The sequence below is a fragment of the Mustela nivalis genome, assembly GCF_964662115.1.
Source record: "Mustela nivalis genome assembly, chromosome: 6".
NCBI lineage: Eukaryota > Metazoa > Chordata > Mammalia > Carnivora > Mustelidae > Mustela > Mustela nivalis.
In genome coordinates, this window is record NC_139025.1 from 152,148,293 (window position 1) to 152,170,754 (window position 22,462).

General features: G+C 49.2%; 1 protein-coding gene across 2 annotated transcripts in view; it reads right to left on the reverse strand.

The window, feature by feature from the left end:
- The window catches only part of FSD2 (fibronectin type III and SPRY domain containing 2), a 45,052-nt gene that overhangs the window by 16,344 nt on the left and 6,246 nt on the right, over window positions 1-22,462 (reverse strand). For both annotated transcript variants that reach the window (XM_082736152.1, XM_082736151.1), the window contains exons 4-9: window positions 7,272-7,317; window positions 5,607-6,228; window positions 5,375-5,470; window positions 3,626-3,856; window positions 2,343-2,365; window positions 1,313-1,434 (exon numbers count right to left, since the gene is read on the reverse strand). In XM_082736152.1, the coding sequence (XP_082592278.1) occupies window positions 1,313-1,434; window positions 2,343-2,365; window positions 3,626-3,856; window positions 5,375-5,470; window positions 5,607-6,191 (1,057 nt within the window). In that variant the 5' untranslated portion in view covers window positions 6,192-6,228; window positions 7,272-7,317. The remainder of the gene's footprint in view (window positions 1-1,312; window positions 1,435-2,342; window positions 2,366-3,625; window positions 3,857-5,374; window positions 5,471-5,606; window positions 6,229-7,271; window positions 7,318-22,462) is intronic.

Below are 22,462 nucleotides of genomic sequence, written 5' to 3' on the forward strand. Positions count from 1 at the left end.
TGCTCAGAGCCTGGAAGGTCCTAACATGACAAAGGAGGGAGGAAGAGAAAGAACCCGTATCCCGAACTGACAAAGTCCAGGATGGATAGCAGGGTCCTTCTATATCCTGCCAGCAACAGCCCCACGGCAAGTAGAGCAGAACCTGCAGTGAGAGGAGAGATGGCCCGGGGGCTGGGAACCACTCAGGACACTGCAGATGTGGGCAGCAGGGGCACGGTCTGCACGGGACCTGGACTTAGGGGGCGAGGTGTCCATGTGTCTCAAGCACTGACTGGGGTGATTGTGCCTTTCCTTCCAGATGCTGGGGCCCGATGATTTGGGCAGCACCATCCCTAGAAGGGATCATCCAATGGGCATCACAGCTCGGTGAAATCACCCCTTGAGCCATGAGTCTAAGGAAGGCCTCCAAGATTTATAATTAAGGATGTCCACTACAGTGTGGTTTGTAATGGGGAAAAACCTAGAAACATCCCAGCATCCAATCTAGTTGAGGACTCAGTAAACAAATGAAGGTATATACCCATTAAAACGATGTTATAGGGGAACTTATCGGTACAAGAAAATGTTAGTCATAATTGTTTTGATTAAAAAAAGCAGGTTACAAAAGAGAATAATTAACTTATTTCAAAAAAATCTATGTAAAGGAAAAACCTAAAATGATACATACAACATTTTTATAGCATAGTTGAGTGTTGGGGAGAAAGAGAAGGCAAGCAGTCAAAACAAAAAAGCTAAATTACAATATTATTCTTAGAAATAAGTAATTACAACAATATTCTGAAGAGCAATCTGGTACCATGTGACGTGCCCTACACATATTACCTCATGCAGCTGTCATCAAAGCCCCAGGAGGCATTATGAAGTCCATTTCCCAGACAAGGAAACCAAGACTCAGAGAAGGCAGGGAAGTTGCCCAGAGACACACAGCTAGGAAGTGGCAGGCCTGGGATTCTCACCCGCTCCATGGGATCCTAAAACTCATCTCCCAGCTGCTGGACTAGTTAAGTAAATAAAATCTGGGCTACTTACTTGGACTGACTCAGGCAGGCAGAGTCTGGGCAGACTACAGAGTAAAAGTATTCCAACGCTGCCTGGGGCCTCTGTTAGCTCCCTGGAAAGTGGGGCAGGCACTTGCCCTAGGGGAGGTCAGCCTCTGCTCTCCCCCTTACACGCCAGGAAGATGTGAAATGAGAACGGAAGAATACTTGTTTCTAAATCTTGATTGCTTTTAGCCGTCAAAGGTCTAACTCAAAGCTCAGGGAGCGGAGCCCGCGGGAAGCGCGCACAGGGGCGCGCACAGGGGAGCACGTACCCGGGAGGGCGTGAAGGGAGCACATGAGCTGCTCCACGTCGGAGAAGTCCAGAGTCTGGTCTTCAAAGTCGGGCTGTGTAGTGATCTCCACGTCTGTGTCTGTATTCAGGAACTTCCCAAGTCTGTGGGAACGAACGAGAATGAAGGGGCAGCCCCCCTTAGGGAGTGTTGACTGCGCTGGGTCACCAGTGACACCCAAGAAGGGCCTCTTTGCTGAATTCTTACATCTTTGTTTTAACATGCTGTTAGCTGCCTTCTGCCATCTGCTTTGGCGACTGACCCGGGGGTCTCCAATGGGGCCTCCAGGAGGGATGGGTGGGGCTGATGTGTGCATCTGAGGGGAGGCGGGGCGGGGGCAGCGCTCCAGCCCTTCACGTCACCCCAGGGCCTGACGTGTGCAAACTCTGGGCTTTCTTCTCCATGGGGCCAAGCCTACTCAACCTGCTGTCCGTGGACGGGGACGCGGTCCTGCCTCCTGGAGATCATGGGGTTTGTGAGGGGCAAGGGCAGAATCTGAAACCAGGTCTGTCCTTTGCCAGAACCTCTTCTCTTAACCCTACGTTATCAAGCTTCACCATCCATGTTGCTGTACAGATGGTGTCTCCTTTAATTCCCATAAAACTCTTCGTGCCTGCAGATAAGGAAGGCGGGTCCTAGGCTGGCTGGACTCGCCCAGGGCCCTGGGGGGAGCAAGACAGAACACCTGTCTGACTCCACAATGTCACACTTCCTGCGGAACGCAGCCTGGGTCCTGGCACAGCTGGGGGTGCTGGGGACACTGGGCCCTGGTGAAAGGAGCGGCTCAGGGAGGAGACCCGACCACGGGCTTGCTGGCTGGGCCCGGCATCCTACTCCCTTCCAGCCCTGGGGTCCTGAGATTCACAGCTAGTGACTCTTCCCTCGAAAGCCACTGCTATCTGACCTTGGGGCAGAAACTGGGACCAAACGCCCAAGGGGAACTGAGTCTATCTGGATAAGTAGAGGAGTCAGGAACAGAACAAGGAAATACATTTCAGAACAAAAATATTACCTGTCAGCCATGGCCACAGCGTCCTAAAAAGGAGGAGGAAAAGGAGAAAGTATCAAACTGATTTTGAAAAGAAATTTCTTTTTCGAACTATATAATGATATAAACACATTTTAAAACTTGGAAATGAGGAAAAAGAAAAGCAGCAGCTGTACCCCCCACTCCAAAGAGGCCACCCCGCTGAGGCTGTGCTCCGGCTCGGATGACCGGTGCTCCCGGGGAGGCTACGTAAGCGTGGCAGCCCCGCCCCGGCCCCCCGGCCCCCCTTACAGATGCTCCCTTCTGCTCCGCCAGTTTCAGACGGACCAACAGTTCCCCGAAGGGGATCTCCAATGCTAATGCAGCCAGGCTTCTGCTAATGGACATCTCGGCTGCTTCTGAGGTTTCAGCGTCACAGAGCAGTGAGAACACTGTCGTACATGCCTCGTCCTGCATGTTTGGGATTGTGTCTCTGAGACGCAGCGACAATGTGGGACCAGTGGTTCGCGAGGTCTGCGTATCCGGGGCTCTCACGGAGCCTGCCAACTTGCTTTCCAGCTTCTGTTGCAGGTCCCTTGCCCCAAGCAAGAGCACGAGCGCCAGCACCAGCAGGAAGGAAGTGCTGCTGGGCGTGGAGGGACCCCCATGAGGTCAGTGTGGAGGCGCATTTGGGAAGCTCGGGAAGCTGAAGGCCCCCTCCCTGCCCCTCATCCCAGACACCAACGGCCCCAGATTCCTGTGGGGTCATGGGAAGAAAGGGGACCCCACCTCTGACCAACATGAACATTTCCACAGCCCGAGGGCATGGGGCCTTGAGGTCAGATTTAACTGGTTTCAAGGAAATAGAAAAGTTGATGTGTGTGTGTGTGTGTGTGTGTGTGTGTGTGTGTGTGTGTTTGCATTTATAAAGATTTAGAATTGGTGCCCTTTTAACTGGAGAGCTGGAAGTGCCTTTTTAGCCTGGACAACCTCCTCCCCAGGGCTCCAACACCTGAGCTGACGAGAAAACTCTCCAAGGCGGACTTTGCCCAGCTCCCCGGCGAGGGGACGGGTCTCCAGGAAGGAGGAACTGAGGCTGGCAGAGGCCCCAGCCACAGTGGAGGGAAGGGCTCCGCCATGTTGAGCCTCTCACTGCAAAGCTGTGCAGGGACATGGGGGACCGCCCCGCCATCATGAACATCCAGGAACCAAACGGAGGCTGGCCACGGGGGTCAACAACAACGCCTCCAGGCAGAGAGGGAACACTCTAACCCGCCCCAGCCATGCCGTCCCTCGGGTTTGTGACCTCATGTCACCTCATGACTGACCTTGATGAAGTCCACCTTCTCCTCATGGCACATCTCCTCAATGGTTTCCATGAGCTCCTTACAGGTGTCGAGGTTTTCCCCACAGCTGACCAGCTGTCCATACAAGGCTTCCAACTTGGCTTTCTTTTTCTCCCCCAGAGCTTGTATTTTTTCTTCATATTTTTGAGCGAGTGTTTCCAAGATCTCATTGTAATGTGACTCAAAGTTTTGTTCTTGTCTCCCGAAGTTCTCCTACAAGACAGGTAGACGTCAGCCATCATCTCAGTGGACGTGCCACGTCCGCGACAGAGCCACTGGGGCATGGAAACGTACCCACCCGGAGCTGTTGCAGTTGCCTCCCCCTGTCTGGTCATCTCTGGCTGGGGTGCTGGGCAGGGGCGCCATGGGGGCTAGGACCAGGAATTGGCGGCTAGAGCCCCGCGGCGCTCTCTCCTGGAAGCGTCTCGCACCCCTCCCGCTGCGCCCTCACCCCAAGCTGCCCCCCTCCACTGTGGCCACTGCGACCTCAGAAGGTGGTCACTGAGGTGTCAGCCTGCTGCTGCATCCTTGGACCTTAACACGGAGATGTTCGCCCTGGGATATGCCACCCAGCTTTCCCTCCTGAGCCCTCAGCGTCTCACGACAGTCACCTCCTTTCCCTGACGCTCACATTGCACAAATGCCAGGATCCCGCGGACCCTCACATCAACTAAGAGCCGGCTGACGGGGAAGGGGAGGAAGGGCTGCGGCCGGACAGCGCTGTCAGGTAGGCGGGGGAGCACAGGAGGGCAGTGCCGAGTCTGGGGGCACAGCAGAGGAGTCACGTTCACACACGCCTGTCAACCCCTGGCCCTCCGGCTCGGGCTGGAAGGCCAAGAGAGCTCTGGCTTCTGACGACGCCGGCCTCACCAGACAACAGAGACGTTTCCCAAGAAAAGGCTCTCAGGACCGGCTCGGGGAGCACCTGCCGAGCGTCTTCCAGGAGCACAGCACTTGCTTGCGATGGCCCCAGTGCTGGTGTGAGAAACTGGGTAAAACTCAGAGCCCTCGCTGGGGGGGACCAGCTTTGGTCTGAGGGCGAGCTGCCCATGCGAGTGTAAGGAGTCCGTCTAGGGGGTCGCACAGGTCTCCCTCCCACCGCGACCTTACGCTCGAGCCTTGCCTGTGCCCTGCGTGGGGGAGGAGTGCAATAGTGCTCTGCCCGATCACGAGCTTCCAGCTTCATGGGAGAGGGGCCTGGGGCTTGGCTAATCCACCCGAGGCGCTCTGTGGCTACAGCCCGAGGCTGTGTTGTGAGCAGAAGCAGAGCAGGGCAGGAAGGGGGTGTGGAGAGTCTCCTCTCAGTCCTGGCGCCCCTTCCCTGGCTGGTGAGTCTGGTGCTGGCAACCCTGTGGTGTGGTAGATACCTAAAGGGCTCACGCAGGCGACTGTGACATGTTTGGTGGCAGGCACGGATGTGTATTCATCTTACGAGACACAGATAAGAGTCGAGCGCACAAACAAGGAGGGATGGGTGTCTTGCTACACCCGGTCAAGGAAGGGCCATGGAAGAGCCCAACCGCTGAGCACGGCTGAGGCCAGATAGAGGAGAGTGCGGGGTTCAGGAGGGAAGGCGGGCAGGTAAGGGGCTCCATGAGGTACATCCCCAACGTGCCCTGGAAAGACAGGGCGGGAAGTCGGCACAGATTCCGGGACTCGCAGGGTCACAGCCGCTGACCCGGCCGCCTGCGGCACGTGTGTACCGGAGACCGCTTCTACACCCGCTCTTACCTCCACCGTGATGAAAACCTCCTCCAAGTGATTTGCAAAATTCTCCATCTCGAGAATCTGCTTTTCCAGTTTAAACATGTTTTTGTGAACTTCATCCTGGCAAACAGAGGTCGGCAAGGAGCCATTAGTGCTCTTCTCTCTCTTCCCGAGCAGGCCTTTTCCCTTCAGCCCCTGCCTGCCCACTCGGGGTACACAGGCCCGAGCCACAGAGCCACGGAGGCCACCTGCTTACCTTGGCGCTCTCCAGGGCCTTGTCGAGTGCTGTCACCTCGTGCTCCTTATGCTCGTCCGAAACCTCCAGCGCCCTTACTGGAGCCTTGCAGGTGACGCAGAAGACCAGGGCGGCTTCGTCCTCGTCCTCCTCCTCGGGGATGACGTAGCACTCGTACTCCTCGCTGGCCCGGCCGTGCGCGTACCTGTAGGCCTCTCGCAGGCCCGGGCCGGTGGCGCCCCAGCCCACGCAGCCGCGCTCCCCGGCCTCGGGCCCCCTTTGCCAGTCCCTCTGCGCCCCAAGCGGCAGATGCTCCGGAACCTCCGTGCAGGGAGCGCTCCCGTCCGCCAGCTCGGAGCCCCACTCGCCCGCACCCCCGAGGGCGTACAGATGCACCAGCTCGTCCACCTCCTCCTCCAGGGCTCTCGGGGCCTTTCCCAGGGCCACGCTCCCGGGGTCGCTGGCCTCCTCAGCCATCTCAGCGTAGACTTCCCTTCCTGTCCGCGTGGCCCCTTCTGGGAAGGGGTGCAGCCGGTCCTCGGGGTCATACAGATCCAAGGGGTAGAAGTGGAAGTCCGGGGGAGCCCCCGCAGCCTTCCCATCCATGGCGCTTCTGCACCTGTGGGCTCCTCCCGCACGGCTCCTAGGACACAGGGAGAGGGAGGGACCCCGCTTACCAGAAGGCCATCCCAGTGAACGGCCGCTGGATTGGCTCCACTCACTCACAATGTTCAAAACATCGCCCAGCAGCTCAGCTGCAGTTTTACTTTGAATCATCCAGGAAGAGTGGTTGACCTTCTCCAGGAAGGAGGGGCTTTCTAAGCTTAAAGGGGGCCAGAAATTACCAGAGAAAGGTCAATAGGTCCCTCTTGACTCAAACAGAGGCCAAATAATGGGAAGTGTCTCTGCAAGAATGACTAAACATACAGTATAAATTGGTGGAAAAAAAATTAAGATTGCAATAAATTAGTGTGCAAGGACAATCCATGAAGTAATCACTTGGGCAAAACCAGTGGGAAATGGTCCACCCTTATAAGTGACAGATAACAAATAAGTAAGATGCCATTTTTGCCTTCCCAGTAAGCAAATATTTTAAAATACACGATTCCCCAAGGCTGGGTAGGGCCCAGCGACAGGAGGGCTCTTGGGACCTGTGGGTGGAGCGCACACGAGCCCCCCCTTTCCGGAGGACAAACTGGGTAGCATGGACCAGGAGCCTTAACAATGTCCCCAATCTTTGAGCTAGTAATTCTCATCAGGATCCCGAAGGGAAATATCCAATACAGAGGGAAAATATTTCTATAAAAAATACCCACCGCAAATATTTTTGGAGGGAGGGGCAGAGGGAGAGGCCGAGAAAGAATCTGGAGCAGAATCTGAGCACAACTGCCCTCATTTCACCCAGCGCCGAGCCCAACACGGGGCTCAATCTCCCAACCCCGAGATCATGACCTGAGCCAAAATCAACAGTTGGACACTCACCCCACCGAGCCACCCAGTGTCCATAAAAATTTTTATGACAGGAAAACAAAAAGTAAAACCCTAGTGATTAGGAGAACGGTTAACTGAGCTAGGATACGCCTACTCTATAGAACACAACGCAGACTTTAAAACACTAGGGAGAGCAGATGATAACTTGTGAAAGACTTACGGTGTGACATTAAGTAAAATAAACAGAACACTTACTCTACAGAGACTGCGATGTTTACCCTTTAATGGCGGTTCGTAAAATCTAGAAAGAAATAATAAATGGTAGAAGTAGTAAATACAACATAGGGAGTGGCTCCTACTTATTGAGCACTTACTGCATGCTTTCTCCAGGCTCAGCAGGTTATAGGCATACCCCCGTGTGGTAGGCACTGCAATTGCCCTCATTTTACAGATGACAAAACTGTGGCTCAGACAGGCTATCTGGAGCAAGGACCTGTGCTGAGGAAGTTGTTAGGCTGGGATTTGAACCTTAGTCTGTGTGGCGGCCCTGAGACTGCGCCTGACGGATGTCCGGGTGCAGGGAGCGGAGGTGACTGGGCGTCCAGCTGCGCTCTGAAAATGTCATCTCACCGCACGGAGGACACACTTCACACGGGCATCTCCATCCAGCGACAGAGTGCAGCAGGGACACTCAGGCAGAGCAGTTTGACACGAAACTCCTCTGAGGGCAGATTTTGGCCGGAGGGCTCCTTGACGGCCTTGCTAAGGCTTTTTTAGGGTGTGCGGCAGGCTGGGGTGACTGCTCCAAACCAACCTCCCTCCCTCCCTCGGGGCCGGGCTGCATCACGGGCTGACGGCTCTCTCAGCCTCTCCCATCTCCCGCCCATTTCATCCCGGACACGGGCTTGCCCTACTAAAATCCTGGTGTATCCAGTCCCTTCAAGAGCTTTTGGTGTATTCGCGAAAACGAGCACCCTTGGCCACAGTCCATTTTAGGCCATTTTCATCCCCTCACAAAGAAACACTGTACTCTTCAGCTCTCATCACCCACAACCCCTCACTTCCACCAGCCCTAAGCAACCGCTAATCTACTTTGTCTCTATTGACTTATAAATGGAATCATCTATTGGAATCACATCAGTGGGATCATATAATATACCGTCCTTTGTGACTGGCTCCGTTCATAACAATGTTTTCAAGACTCACCCGTGTTAGAGCGTGTGTCAGTACTCACTGCTTTTTAGAGCTAGATAATGTTCTATTGGGTGGGCACATTGTGTTTTATTAACCCTCATCAGCTTATTTGCACATTTCCCTGTTTTTAAAGATTTATTTATTTAAGAGAGAGAGAGAGAGAGAGAAGGGAAGGAGCACACAAGTGAGGGGAAGGGCAGAGGGAGAGAATCTTCAAGGAAACTCCCCGCTGATCATGGCACCCAATGTGGGGCTCGATCTCACGACCCTGAGATCATGACCTGAGCCAAAAGCAAGAGAGAGAGTGTGTGGCAGGAAGGGGCAGAGTGAGAGAGAAACTTAAGCAGACTCCCCACTGAGCATGGAGCCCAATGCGGTTGATCTCATGACCCTGAGATCACCATCTGAGCCAAAACCAAGAGTTGGATACTCAACCCACAGCACTGCCCAGGCTCCCTTGCATGTTTCCCTTTTCATTTGGGTTGTTTTCACCCTTTGACTATCACAAGTAATACTGCTAAAATGTTTGTGTACAGGTTTTCGTGTGGCTATATGTTTTCATCTCTCTTGGATAAATACCTAGAAGTGGGGTTGCTGGATCATAGGGTAACCCTACATCTAACTGTCTGAAGAACTATCTGATTGTTTTCCAAAGTGGCCGGGCCATTTTACATTCCTACGAGCAGTGTACAAAGGCTCAGATTCTACCACAGCCCTGTTAAAACTTGCTATTATCTGACTTTTTGATTACAGCCATCCCAGAGGGTGTGAAATAGTATGTCATTGTGGTTTTGATTTGCATCTCCCTGATGAAGACTGATAACAGGTATTTTTTCATGCGTTTACTGGCCATTTGTATGTCTTCTTTGGAGAACTGTCTATTGAAATAGTCTGCCCATTTTTAACTGGGTTATTTGTAAAATTTCTTTATGTATTCTCGAGATAGTCCATTATTAGACACATAATTTGCAAATATTTTCTCCCATCTTGTAGGTTGTCTTTCTACTTTATTATTATTATTATTTTTTAAAGGTTGTATTTATTTGGGGCACCTGGGTGGCTCAGTTGTTAAGTGTCTGCCTTCAGATCAAGTCGTATCCCAGGGTCCTAGGATCCAGCCCTGCACTGGGATCCCTGCTCAGCGGGAAGCCTGCTTCTCCTGTTCCCACTCCCCTTCTTGCCTTCCCTCTCTCACTGTGTCTCTGTCAACTAAATAAAGAAAATCTTAAAAAAAAAAAAAGATTTTATTTATTTGACACAGAGAAAGAGAGAGCACAAGCAGGTGGGACAGCAGGCTGAGGGAAAGGGAGAAGCTGATGCCCCACTGAACAGGGAGCCTGATGCGGGGCTCAATCCCAGGACCCCCGGATCATGACCCAAGCTGAAGGCAAATGCTTAACCAACTCAGTGACCCACATGCTCCCATTTAAAAATTTTTTTAAAAAAATACTTAGGCTCCACACTCAATCTGGGGCTCAAACTCATGATCCCAAGATCAAGAATCACACACACTACCAAATGAGCCAGCCAGGCACTTCCCTCTTTATAGATGGTGTCCTCTGAAGCACCAAAGTTTTAAAATTTGATGAAGTCTAATTAATTTTTTTCTTTTGTTACTTGTGCTTTTGGTGTCATATCTAAGAACTTGCTGAAAACTCTGAGGTTAAGCCAACCTTGCATTCCTGGGATAAATCCCACTTGGTCATGATGTTTTGGATATCTATCTATCTATCTATCTATATATATATCATATATATATATGTTTACTAGATTCAGTTTGCCAGTATTTTTTGAGGAATTCTGCATTCATATTCCTAAGAAATATTAGCCTGTAGTTTTCTCTTTTTGTAATGTCTTTATTTGGCTTTGATGTAAGGGAGATAATGGCCTTGCAGAGTAAGTTGGGAAATATTCCTTCTCTTCTACTTTTTTTTGGAAGAACTTGTGAAGACTTGGCATTAATTCTTCTTTAAATGTTTCATAACTCACTAGTGAAGCTATCTGGGTTTTTCTTTGTGATTTTTTTCCCCCTTATTATTAATTCAGCCTATTTTACATAGGCCAATAGTTGTCAATTTCTTCTTGAGTCTTTTGGTAGTTTGTATCTTTCCAGGAATTTGTTCATTTCATTTATTTAATTTACTGGAATACAACTATTCATGGTCTTCTTTTTAACTACTTTATTTCTGGTAGTTTGGTAATAATGTCCCCTCTTTCATTTCTGATTCTAGTGATGTGAGTCTTCTCTCTTTTTCTCTTGATCAGCCTAAGTAAAAGCTTGTCAGCTTTGCTGATGTCTTTAAAGAAGTAGCTTTTGGTTTTCTTGGATTTTTCTCATTTGTTTTTCTATTCCCCTCTTCATAAATTTTCACTATAATATTTAATACTTCCTTCTTTCTACTTGCTTTGTTCTGTTTGCTGTTCTTTTCTCAGTGTTTTAAAGTGGCAAGTTAGGTTGTTGATTTAAGATCTTCTTTTTAAATACAGGTATTTATAATTATAAATTTCCCTCTAAGCACCACTTTTGCCACATCCCAATAATGTGGCAAAACTTTTGGTATGTTTTATTTTTACTTTTATTCACCTTGAATTATCTTCTGATTTCCCTTTTGCTTTCTTCTTTGATATGTTGATTATTTAGGAGTATATTTTTAATTTCCACATATTTGTGACGTCCCAAATTTCTCTGTTATTGACTTCTAATAGTATCTCATTGTGGTCAGATTACATATTTTTTCATTATTTCTATCCTGTTAAATTTATGGATGCTTATTTTAGCATTTGGTTTATCCTGGAGGATGTTCGATATGCCTAGAGAAGCATGTGTATTCCAGTTGTTGGGGGGAGTGTTTTCTAGACGTTTGTGACGTCCAGCTGGTTTATAGTGTTATTTGAGTCCCTATTTCCTTATTTATTTTCTTCTTAGTCATCCTGTTATCAAAAGTGGAGTACTGAGGTCTCCAACTGATATTGCTGAGTTGTCTCTTTCTCCATTTATGTCACTTTTTGCTTCATGTATTTTGGTGCCCTGTTGTTAGGTACATATACATTAATTTTCTATTTTTTTTAAAAAGATTTTTATTTATTTATTTGACACACAGAGATCACAAGTAGGCAGAAAGACAGGCAGAGAGAGAAGGAAGCAGGCTCCCTGCTGAGCAGAGAGCCCAATGCGGGGCTCGATCCCAGGACTCTGGGATCTTGACCCAAGCCAAAGGCAGAGGCTTTAACCCACTGAGCCACCCAGGCACCCCACATATACATTTATTTTTAAGACTCGTTTATTTATTTTAGAGTGAGAGAGAGAGAGAGGTGGGGGAGAGGAGCAGACTCTGTGCTGAGCATGAAGCCTGACAAGGGGCTTGATCTCACGACCCTAAGATCATGACCTGAGCTGAAACCAAGAGTCAGATGCTCAACCACACGTGGCACCCAGGCTCCCTGCATGTACATTTATAATGGCCATGTATTCTTGATGGACTGACCCCTTTTATCATAAAATGCTCCTCTTTATCTCTAGTAACACTGATATCAATACTTCAAATTGTCCTTCCACTCAGCCTGGAGGCTATTACTTATTTTATGTTTTTAAAGATTTATCTATTTGGGGCACCTGGGTGGCTCAGTGGGTTAAAGCCTCTGCCTTCAGCTCGGGTCATGATCTCAGGGTCCTGGGATCGAGCCCCGCATCGGGCTCTCTGCTCAGCAGGGAGCCTGCTTCCCCCGCTCTCTCTGTCTGCCTCTGCCTACTTGTCATCTCTGTCAAACAAATAAAGCATTTTTTAAAAAATAAAGATTTATCTATTTATGAGAGAGAGAGAGAGAAAACCCATGAGTTGGGGGAGGGGCAGAGGGAGAGAGAGAATCCAAGCAGGATCATGGGGGCTCGACCCCAGGACCCTGAGATCAGGACCTAAGCCAAAAGCAAAAGTTGAACACTAGCCCAACTGAGTCACCCAGATGCCCCCCACTAGAGGCTTTTAAATTCCAAGGCCATGAAATCTTACAGTGCAATGTAATATTCAAAAGGGAAAGGGTGCAGTTTTACTTTTGTAACAAAGAGAGGAAGGGATATTGTGAACACAGAACCTGCATGAAGCCTCAACTGCTGGCTTATTTCAGGAGAGAGCGGCTCTGGGGAAGATTAAGTATTATGTTAAGCATCTGGAATCTAATACTCTTAAAATTATCCCCATCCACATATCCCTTAGAAAGTCTATGTACAGATGTTGTAGTCTGCAGATCGATTGTATAAATGCTACCCCTTGTAGGAACTGGAATGAGACAAAAGGAGTGGGAGGGAATGGCCAGGTAGAGAGAAGGAACAGTGCATTACTCGCTCCACAACAAATAATAACCACTTATCATCCCGCACAGTTTGCGTGGGTCAGGAGAGCAGCCAGGGAAGGAAAAGAAACATTCTTTTGTAAGCTAAGGGGTTTCCAATTCTTTGCTTTCAACAAAACTGAAGGAGGAACTAATCAAGTGTCAGCTGACCTATGACTAAAAATGATTTTTCATAATAGACGACTATGTAATTTTTGGCATACATTTCGGAAAGAGTTCAAAGAGTTGAATGATAGTGCTATAATAATATAATTTGTAATTGCATGTAATAATTCATACATGAAAATGTGAATTAACTTTAAAAAAAAAAGAAAAGCTGTACCCAGCTCACCAAGAGATGCATTTCCATTTCACATTTGTTTTGTTTAGCATTTGTCAAAATTAGTAATGTATGTTGTTTTGCTCATATGTGCCTACAAATTGTATTGATAAATTAATCCAGAAGAAAAAAGAGGTTACCATTTAGAGCCTTATGGTTCCGGAAAATAAAAAAATTTAAATCCCATGCATGTATTTTTTTTTGTAGAGAAGTCTCATAGATGATCAATAAGACTTTCTAAATATAGAAAAACAATACATTAGGACAAAACTCTAAAACTTCTCTTCTGAAAAGTTAAATGTAAACACAAGCTCAAGAAGAAAAAAGAGAACAAGGTAAAATTTCTAATGTTATAAAAGTTTTTTTTTTAAAGATTTATTTGTTTGTTTATTTGAGAGAAAGAGAGAATGAGAGAGATCACAAGTAGGCAGAACAGCAGGCAGAGGGAGAGGGAGAAGCAGGCTCTCTGCTAAGCAGGGAGCCTGACGCAGGGCTTGATCTCAGGACCCTGGGATCATGACCTGAGCTGAAGGCAGATGCTTAACTGATTGAGCCACCCAGGCGCCCCTAAAAGAGTTGTTCATTTGATTTATATATTTGAGAGAGAAAGAGTGGAATGAGTGGGGGGGGAAGAGAGAGAGGGAGAGAGAATCCTAAGCAGACTCGATGCTGAGCCTAGAGCCCGACATGAGACTCAACCTCACGACCCTGAGATCATGACCTGAGCTAAACCAAGAGTTGGATTCTCAACCAATGGGGCCACCCAGGTGCTCCATAAGAGCTTTTGTTGCATTTTTTAGCACACTTGATGAAGGGCAGCAAACTATAGTAGTATTTAAGAGTCCATTAAATAAATTTAAGAGTTACAAAATAGTTTTATTCGGAAATGTAAACATTTATAGCATGTCAGAAAGTGTATCTTTTAAAACTATTAGTACTTTTTAAAATAATGGCTTAAGATATAATTTACACACCATAAGGTTCCACTTTTAAAGTGTACAATTTAGAGATGCCTGGATGGCTCAGTTGGTTAAGTCAGACTCTTGCTTTTGGCTCAGGTTATGATCTCAAGGTCATGAGATCGAGCCCCCGCATTGGGCTCCATGCTCAGTAGGGAGTCTGCTTGAAGATTCTCTCCCTCTGCCCCTCCCCCAACTTGCGTGCTCCCTCCCCCAAATAAATAAATCTTTTTTTTTAAAGTGTACAAGTTAATATTTTAATAAATGTAGAGTTATGGGCTCATCACTGATATCCAATTCCAGAACACTCATCACCTCCCAAAACTCATTGGCAGTTACCCCCCCGGCCCCTGATAATGACCATCTACTTTTTGTCTCTATTTGCTCATTTGGATGAGATTGACTTTTAAGTTGGTGGACTTGGGGTAGATCGGATTGCCTTCCGTAACATCACTGGGTCCTTCCAATCAGTCATAGAGCTGAACAGAACAAAGGTGACTCTGCCTTAAGCAAGAAGGAATTCTACCAGCATGTGGCCTTCAGACTTGAACTGCAGTGCTGGCTCTCGCCTAGGTCTCCAGAAGGCTGGCCCACCCTGCAGGTTTTGCACTTGCCAGCATCCGTAACTGCCTGAGCTCATTCCTTAAGATACATGTCTCTCTCATATTCTTTATACACATACATGTATCCCTCTCCCCCCTATTGGATTCAGTTTCTCTGGAGAACTTTAATACATCCATTTGCAAATTGGGTTGTCTATCCACTTATTGTTGAGGTTTTTTAGTTAGTTAGTTTGTTTATTTTTAATTTACTTGAGAGAGAGCATAAGCACATGCAGGGGAATGGCCAGATACAGAGGGAGAAGCAGGCTCCCTGTTGAGCAGGGAGCCTGACTCAGGTCTCGATCCCAGGACCCTAAATCAAGATCTCAGCGGCAGGCAGATGTTTAACTGACTGAGCCACCCAGGCACCCCTATTTATTGTTGAATTGTCAGAGTTCTTTATATATTCTGGATATAAGTCCTTTATCAGATGTTTGATTTGCAAATATTTTCTCTCACTCTGTAAATTATCTTTTCACTTTCTTGAAGGTGTCCTGTAGAAGCACAGAAGTTTTTAATTTGGATGTAGTCCAATTTATCTATTTTTTTTCTTTTAGCTTGTATTTCTGGTATCATATATGAGAAACTATCACTTAATACAAGGTTATTTAAACGTGATAAAAATTTTTAGATAATACAAAGGTTCTGAGGGAGGTCATGAGCCAATAAAAATTGAAGACCACTAATCCATACACAAAAAAGGATGACCTTTTGTTTTAAAGATTTATTTATTAGAGGGAGAGAGCATGCACAAGTAGTGGGAGGGGCAGAGGGAGAGAATCTCAAGCAGACTCCCCACTGCGTGCAGAGCCCAACACAGGGTTTGATTCCAGAACCCCAAGATCATGACCTAAGCTGAGATCAAGAATCAGTCATCCAATTGACTAATCCACCCAGGCGCCCCTTAGAACGACCTTTTTGGTTTAGAGAACCAGTTGTTATTATTATTTTATTTCATTTAACTGTACAAGTCACAACAGGGGCAGTTGATGTCCAAATATTGACTGAAATTTCTACCCACTGAACTGTTCTACCATTCTAATTAGCCTGCACAAGTCTTTATCAAAAACGCATTCCTACATAAAGCCAGGAATTCTGTGAACTGCTTAACTAACTCACTAATCTATTTTGAAAATAACTTTATTGAATTATAATTTATATATCATAAAATTCACCTGTTTTAGGTGCATGATTCGACAGTTTTTAGTAAATTTCTCAAGTTGTGTAAGCAACCCCACAATCCAGTTCCTAATGCCCCCTTTAACAATGAATTGTGGTAAACCTAATGCTTTTTTTAAAAAAACACCATTACTGGGGCACCTGGGAAGCTTAGTCAGTGAAAGCAACTGCCTTCAGTTCAGGTCATGATCCTGGGGTCCTGGGATCGAGCCACCTATCATCGGCCTCCCTGCTCAGTGGGGAGTCTGCTTGTCCTTCTCCCTCTGCCTGTACTCTCTCTCTCTCTCAAATAAATAAATAAAATCTTGAAAAAAGTAAAACTTGAGAACTACTATTACTAAACCGTTCCAACATGGTACATATGCAATACATTTTGGAGGAAAATAACAAAATTTAAAAAAATGGAAAGACTGAGTTTAGCACTCCCCCACCCCCACCATAACCATCAGTATGAGTCAAACAGCCCCCGCCTTAGTTTCCACTGTGGGATCAGAACCAGCAGACAGCTGTCTGTCTAACCCCTTGGAGTCAGGGGCAGCGCCTCCCTGACCCACAGTGCTTGTCCTTCTGCAGTGAGGGACTCCTCGCTGTTGATAGACTATCCTTTCAATACCTACCCCAAAGCTATGTAAAAAATGCCATTCATGTTTCTTTCCATTTTCTCTGGTTTTGATTGCTTTTTAAAAAATACAGCATTTTCTGCTGCCCTAATTGTGAGATCCACGGACACTGGCCCATGTTCTGCCGGCTGTTCTGTGACTTTCGACCCTGCTGACCCGGCTCAGCCTGCCGTCTGCTCTCGGGACGGTCCCCCACTGGGCTGCTCCCCACACGGGCCTTTCCCAGGCTTCCATTCCTGCCCCCCTCCTCCCTCTCACTTGCGCCAGGTGATTCTGTCCACTCTCGTGGCTCCACGGCCCCCTCTCTGCCAGTGGCCCAAATCCTTGTCTCTAGCCCCGACCTCTGCTCCAAGCACAGGCAGAAGTTTAGAGAAGCCGCAGCCTTCCTGAACATTCTCATTCTCCCACATCTGACACGGCTGGGTGGAGCTCATTGCCTCTCACTTTCTCCACTCTGGTGGGACGTGACAACACACATGCTATCTCCCGAGCCACGAGCCTGTGATCACCCCCACAGGCCACGCCAGCAGATGCCTGAAGTCCCAGGGAGCTGACACCCTCTTGGAGAATCCACTTCCTCTGTGCTCTGCCTTTAACGCCACTGACTGGGTCCTGAGCCCCTCCCTGCACATTCTGCTACGGGCCTTCGGTTTCGTATCTTTTCGTCTGCTCTGTCTGCAGAGACCAAGGATCACTCAGCTGTCCCACCTACGCTGTCAGGGAAAAGAACTTGACCCAGAGAGGGCCCTTTGCCCTCGGGGCCCAGCCCTCCCTTCTCACTCTCGGAGCTCGCTGCCAGCTCCTCTTGCTGCCTGCCCCCTGCCCCCCAGGTCTGTCCTATGAGCACAGGGAAAGGCTAGGGGGGGGCAGTTAGGAGCACAGAGGACTGACCCCCGTCCCCCATCTGGCCTTACTTCGGGAAGAGTCAGAGTAGATTCTGGATGCCAGGGAGGGAGACCCGCTCTACCCTTAACCTGGGGACATCACCAGCCACCTCTCTTCATCTGGGCTCTGTCCCAAATGTCACTCTTCCAATTTAATCAGGGCAATAACCCTCCTTGGAGGTCTCTCACACCCCCGCCATGGGCTCACCTCAGCTCATGCTGACGGCAAGACAAAACACAGCCGCTGACTGGCCTTCTCTGCGCGTGGGGGGACAGTGGGAATGGACGACTCAGGCTCTGCCCTGGGGAGTCCCTGGGACTCTTGCCTCTTGCCTGCCCCGCTCTGAAGTCCGCACAGGATGCTCTTGTTTCACTTCCCCCGGCAGCACCAGCCAGAGCGGCGGACTCCCCGCGGCCAGGAGCGACAGAGACAACGAACACCCCCTCGCTGCATACCAGGCATACAACTGGCTTCTGGGGTCTGGATCCATAAGGAAACTTTACTCCCCTGACTCCGAGACAGTGCACATCACATCAGGGTTCAGGAACACTTCGGTCCCATTCTTGAAGGCTCTGAAACTCTTTACACAGACAACAGTGGCAAGAATCAGTAATGTGCGGCGAGGCTGAGTACCATGGCTATGACCACGCAGGACTGAGGCCCGAGGTACTAGCTCCACTGGGTCCTGGTCCACCAGCAGGTCCACGGGGACCTGGTCTACGCCTGGGCTGGAGGAGGCGATGAATAACGATTGTTCCCAGAGTCAGCATCACAAAGCAAGCAGCTTTGGGGTCTCCCTAGCACCTGCGATTTATGAAGATCACAGAGCCTGGATGTTCTTTGGGGTTACTTGTAAGAGCCCTGCCTACCGTTAGACTCTGGCTGGGGCAGTCCTGGCACCTCGTCACAACGTAGCTTGTTTTAGGGATGGGGAAGTGTAGCTTCAGGTGAAGTAGGACCCAGCTCCCTACGATGGGTCTGCATCCCAGCAAAACCAGCATTGAGATGGACCAAGAAACCTTCCCTCTACAGCCCCACACATGTACCAGACCCAAAGGATTGCAAGACACTCCTGAGTACACGTGCAACAGCCCCACCTCAGCTTGCATCTCTCTTCCATGGTTCCTGAGGGCAAAGGGGCCACCTAGCTGGGGAAATGCCACTTTGCCTTCTCCCCTGCCCTAATCCAGCCTGTGACCCCCACATCTCTTACTGGTCAACAACACAGTCCAAGCCTTCCGTCCTAAGGGGCTCTGAGCCTTTGCTCTCCTGCAAGTGTGGCCACCTAGCTAATCAGAATGACCCCGTTGTGGGAAAGGACGGTCTCTTCACGACATAGTGCTGGGAAAACTGGGTAATCACATGCAAAAAAATAAAACCAGGCCCCTATTTTATACCACTTCCCCCAATTAACTCCAGATGTAGATTAAAGGCTTAAATGTAAGATATGAAACCATAAAACTCCTAGAAGAAAACAAGGGAAAAAGGTCCTCAACATCGGTCTTGGCAACAATGCTCTGGACGTGACCCCAAAAATACAAGCCATAAGAGCAAAAATAAACACGCGGGAGACCATCGAACTAAAAATAACTCCACTGCAAAAGAAACAATCAACAAATGGAAAGGCAACTAGGAGAAAATTTTGCAAACTACTTATTTACACGATAGCTGATATCCAAAATATGTAAGGAATTTGTACAACTCAATAGCAAAAAAAACCCCCAATAATCTGATTAAAAATGGACAGAGGACATAACTAAACACTTTTCTGATATCCACGTGGCCAACAGACACATGAAAAGGCACTCAACATCACTCATTGTCAGGGAAATGCAAGTGAAAACCACAGTGAGGGGATGGCTGGGTCACTCATTCAGTTAAGCATTTGACTCTTGATCTCAGCTCAGGTTTGTTTCTTTTTTTAAATTTGACAGACAGAGATCATAAGTAGGTAGAGAGGCAGGCAGAGAGAGAGGGGGGAAGCAGGCTCCCTGCCAAGCAGAGAGCCTGATGCGGGGCTTGATCCCAGGACCCTGGGATCATGACCTGAGTGGAAGGCAGAGGCTTTAACCCACTGAGCCACCCAGGCGCCCCTCAGCTTGGGTTTTGATCTCAGGGTTGTGAGTTCAAGTCCCATATTGGGCTCCATGCTGGGCATGGAGCTTACCTAAAAACAAACAAAAAACAAAACAAAACAAAACCCCTCAAAACCCACAATGGCATAGCACCTCCCACCTGTTAGAATGGCAGTCCTGGGGGCGCCTGTGTGGCTCAGTGGGTTAAAGTCTCTGCCTTCAGCTCAGATTATGATCCCAGGGTCCTGGGATCGAGCCCCGCATTGGGCTCTCTGCTCATCAGGGAGCCTGCTTCCCTTCCCCTTTCTCTGCCTGCCTCTCCTCTGCCTGCTTGTGATCTCTGTCTGTCAAATAAATAATAATAAAAAAAAAAGAATGTCAGCCCCGAAGACAAGAGATAACAAGCGTTGGTGAGGATGTGGGAAAAGGGAACTCTTATCTACTGTTGGAAATGTAAATTGGTACAGCTGTTATGGAAAATAGTACAGAAATTCTTTAAAAAATTAAGAACAGAACTACCATATGTATGAGCGAAATGAAATCAGGATCTCAAAGGGAGATCTTTACTCCTGTGGTCATTGGAGCGTTCCTCACAGCAGCCAAGACAGAAACAACTGAAGTGTCCATCAACAAATGGATGATAAAGAAGGAAAACCACGGAATATTACTTAGCTGTAAGAAAGAAGGAAGTCCTGGGGTGCCTGGGTGGCTCAGTTGGTTAAGCGACTGCCTTTGGCTCAGGTCATGATCCTGGAGTCCCAGGATCGAGACCCGCATCGGGCTCCCCGCTCAGCGAGGAGTCTGCTTCTCCCTCTGATATCCCACTTCTCATGCTCCCGCTCTGTCATTCTCTCTCCCTCAATAAAGAAATAAAATCTTTAGGGGAAAAAAAAAAAGAAAGAAAGGAGGAGGAAAGTCCTGCCGTTTCCAACCACCTGGTGGACTTAGAGGTTGTTACGCTAAGTGAGAGGAGCCAGCAGAGAAGGACCGAGGCTGTATGGTCTCCCTCACGGACGTGGAACCCAAGCAAGCTGAGCTCACGGGAACAGAGGCTGCAACGGTGGCTGAGCAGCTGGCGAGGGGGAGACATGGGGCAATGCTGGTCAAGGGGTACAGACCCACAGTGACAAGATGAGTAAGTGGTCAGCGCGGCGACGGTGGTGAACGAGGCCGCACTGTACACTCAGTGTTCCCACCGCAGGCCATAAAAGGTAATGATGTGACGTAAGGGACCCTACGGTGAACGACCTTGCCGGGGTCACCGTCTCACGGTATGGCCGTGTGTCACACCATCCCAGGGTAACCCTTACACCCGCCCCGTGTCAGATGTCAAGTGTGTCTCAGCAAAGCGGTGGAAACATGGGGAGCGTCTGTTGCTGCTGCAGGACACCGAGGTCTGGGGGGGTCTGACCCACAGCCTCACTATCACAGACTCGGAACCAGGGAAGGCCCAGCCCAGCTCCCAGCAGGGGAAGTGCTTGAAGGCGGGGACGGCTTTGCAGGCACAAAGAAGAGCCTGGCTTCTGGGGTCAGTGACAGTCTCATTACATGACCTTAACCACTATATGACCTTGACCACCTGCCTCAGTGGCCCCGAGCCAGCTTCTTCATCTGAAAGTGAAGAGGACTTGTTACGAGGATTAAATAAACTAATACGGCCCCAGCGCTCGAGGCCACACCTGACTGACACCTTGCAGGCAGAGATTTCTTAAAACCATCTTATTTCTACCATCTGCTGGCCACAGGCCCTGCATTCTGAGGGCTCCATGACTGGCAAGTCTCCATCAACTCCCGTGGACAGTGGGCACCCCTTCTGCCCTAGTGCCACCCCCCCAAACACCGTCACCTTCTCCAGCGGACACCACTGTTCTTTCTGATGGAGCCCAGGGCTCTGTCCCACGCCAAGTCTCGCCTGAGGTCTTGGCCGGGGCTGCTCTTGCTGCTGAGAGCGGCCCACCCTCCCCCACCTCGCCGCCCCTCCATCACGGCCGAAGCCTGTCACATCCTCAAGAGGGCCACCGCGTTCCTAACATCCACTGACACATAGCACAACCCCCCCTCCCCTCGGCACCCAAACCAGAGCCGGGAGCTCATCCTTGCCGTCACCCATGTGACTGATGCCCGATTAGTGCTGATTCTCATCTGTGAACTCAATCTCCAGATAACCCCCCCACCCCTGACACCACCTTCACCGCTGAGGCCACTGCCCTCTGGATGAGAAAGCTCTGTCTGCCTTTGGTTTCGGCTACTTCTTAGTGCCGTAGCCTTGGGAAAAACCACCTCTCTGGACGTTGCTTTCATGAGCCCATGTGATGGGCTTTTTGCTCGTTCCTGCCTCATGAAGTCAGTATTTAGATGAAATAGCACGATGTATGTGAATTCTTTTGGGTGCAATAATAGAACATTGTGTAAAATGCTTAGCACAGCACGTGGCTCAACGTGAGTCCTCAGGCCGTGTCCGGTGCTGTCATGAGTGTGGGGGTGGCTGCTAGAGTCACTGCCCGGACCTCAGCTTCTCCCTCTGGGGCACTCATGAAGGGTGAGGACCAGGGTCAGAACGTGAAGACTCACAGTGGCCATCGTGAGGAGGAGCCACCCGTGGCTGCTATGGGGTCATTGTCTCCCCGCAAAACAACTGAAGTCGGGAGGAGGCACCAGGACAGAAGAGCCTCACATCCAGGCCCAGACGTCAGCTGGGAGGTCACCGGTCCTCACAGCAAGAGCTTCCGGGGGCCCCCGGGCAGAGGTGTGGAACTCTAGGGACGGAGGGGCCCTCCGACAGCAGGTGAAGAGCTGGCCCCGGACCCAGCTCTCCAGGAAACCGTATCACCTCCAGACCCCAGGGCAGCCTGCTAAAAAGAACACACTTCTGTGCACTACCAAAAGGGAGAAAACCAGAATTCCGTATTACCAATAAATCACGCTGACCAATTCTTTCAACAGGAAGCTGGAGAGTGAAACACCAAATCAAACTGTTATGCAATCGAGAAGGCTGGGAAACATCAAGAACAAATCTAACGAGCACAGATTCTTCCAGGCCTGCGTTTCCCCTTTGGACAGACAAACAAACTGGTCTGGGCACTCAGCACCGAGATGGGAGGTTTGCAACACCCCCGCAGAGCGGCCGTGCCCATTCCGCCTCAGCGTCTGGACTCCTTCAGCGCCTTACCAGACATTCAGACTTGGGGAAGAAAGGACGATTAACACGAATTTGTCATTTTAGGGGCACCTGGGTGGCTCAGTGGGTTAAAGCCTCTGCCTTCAGC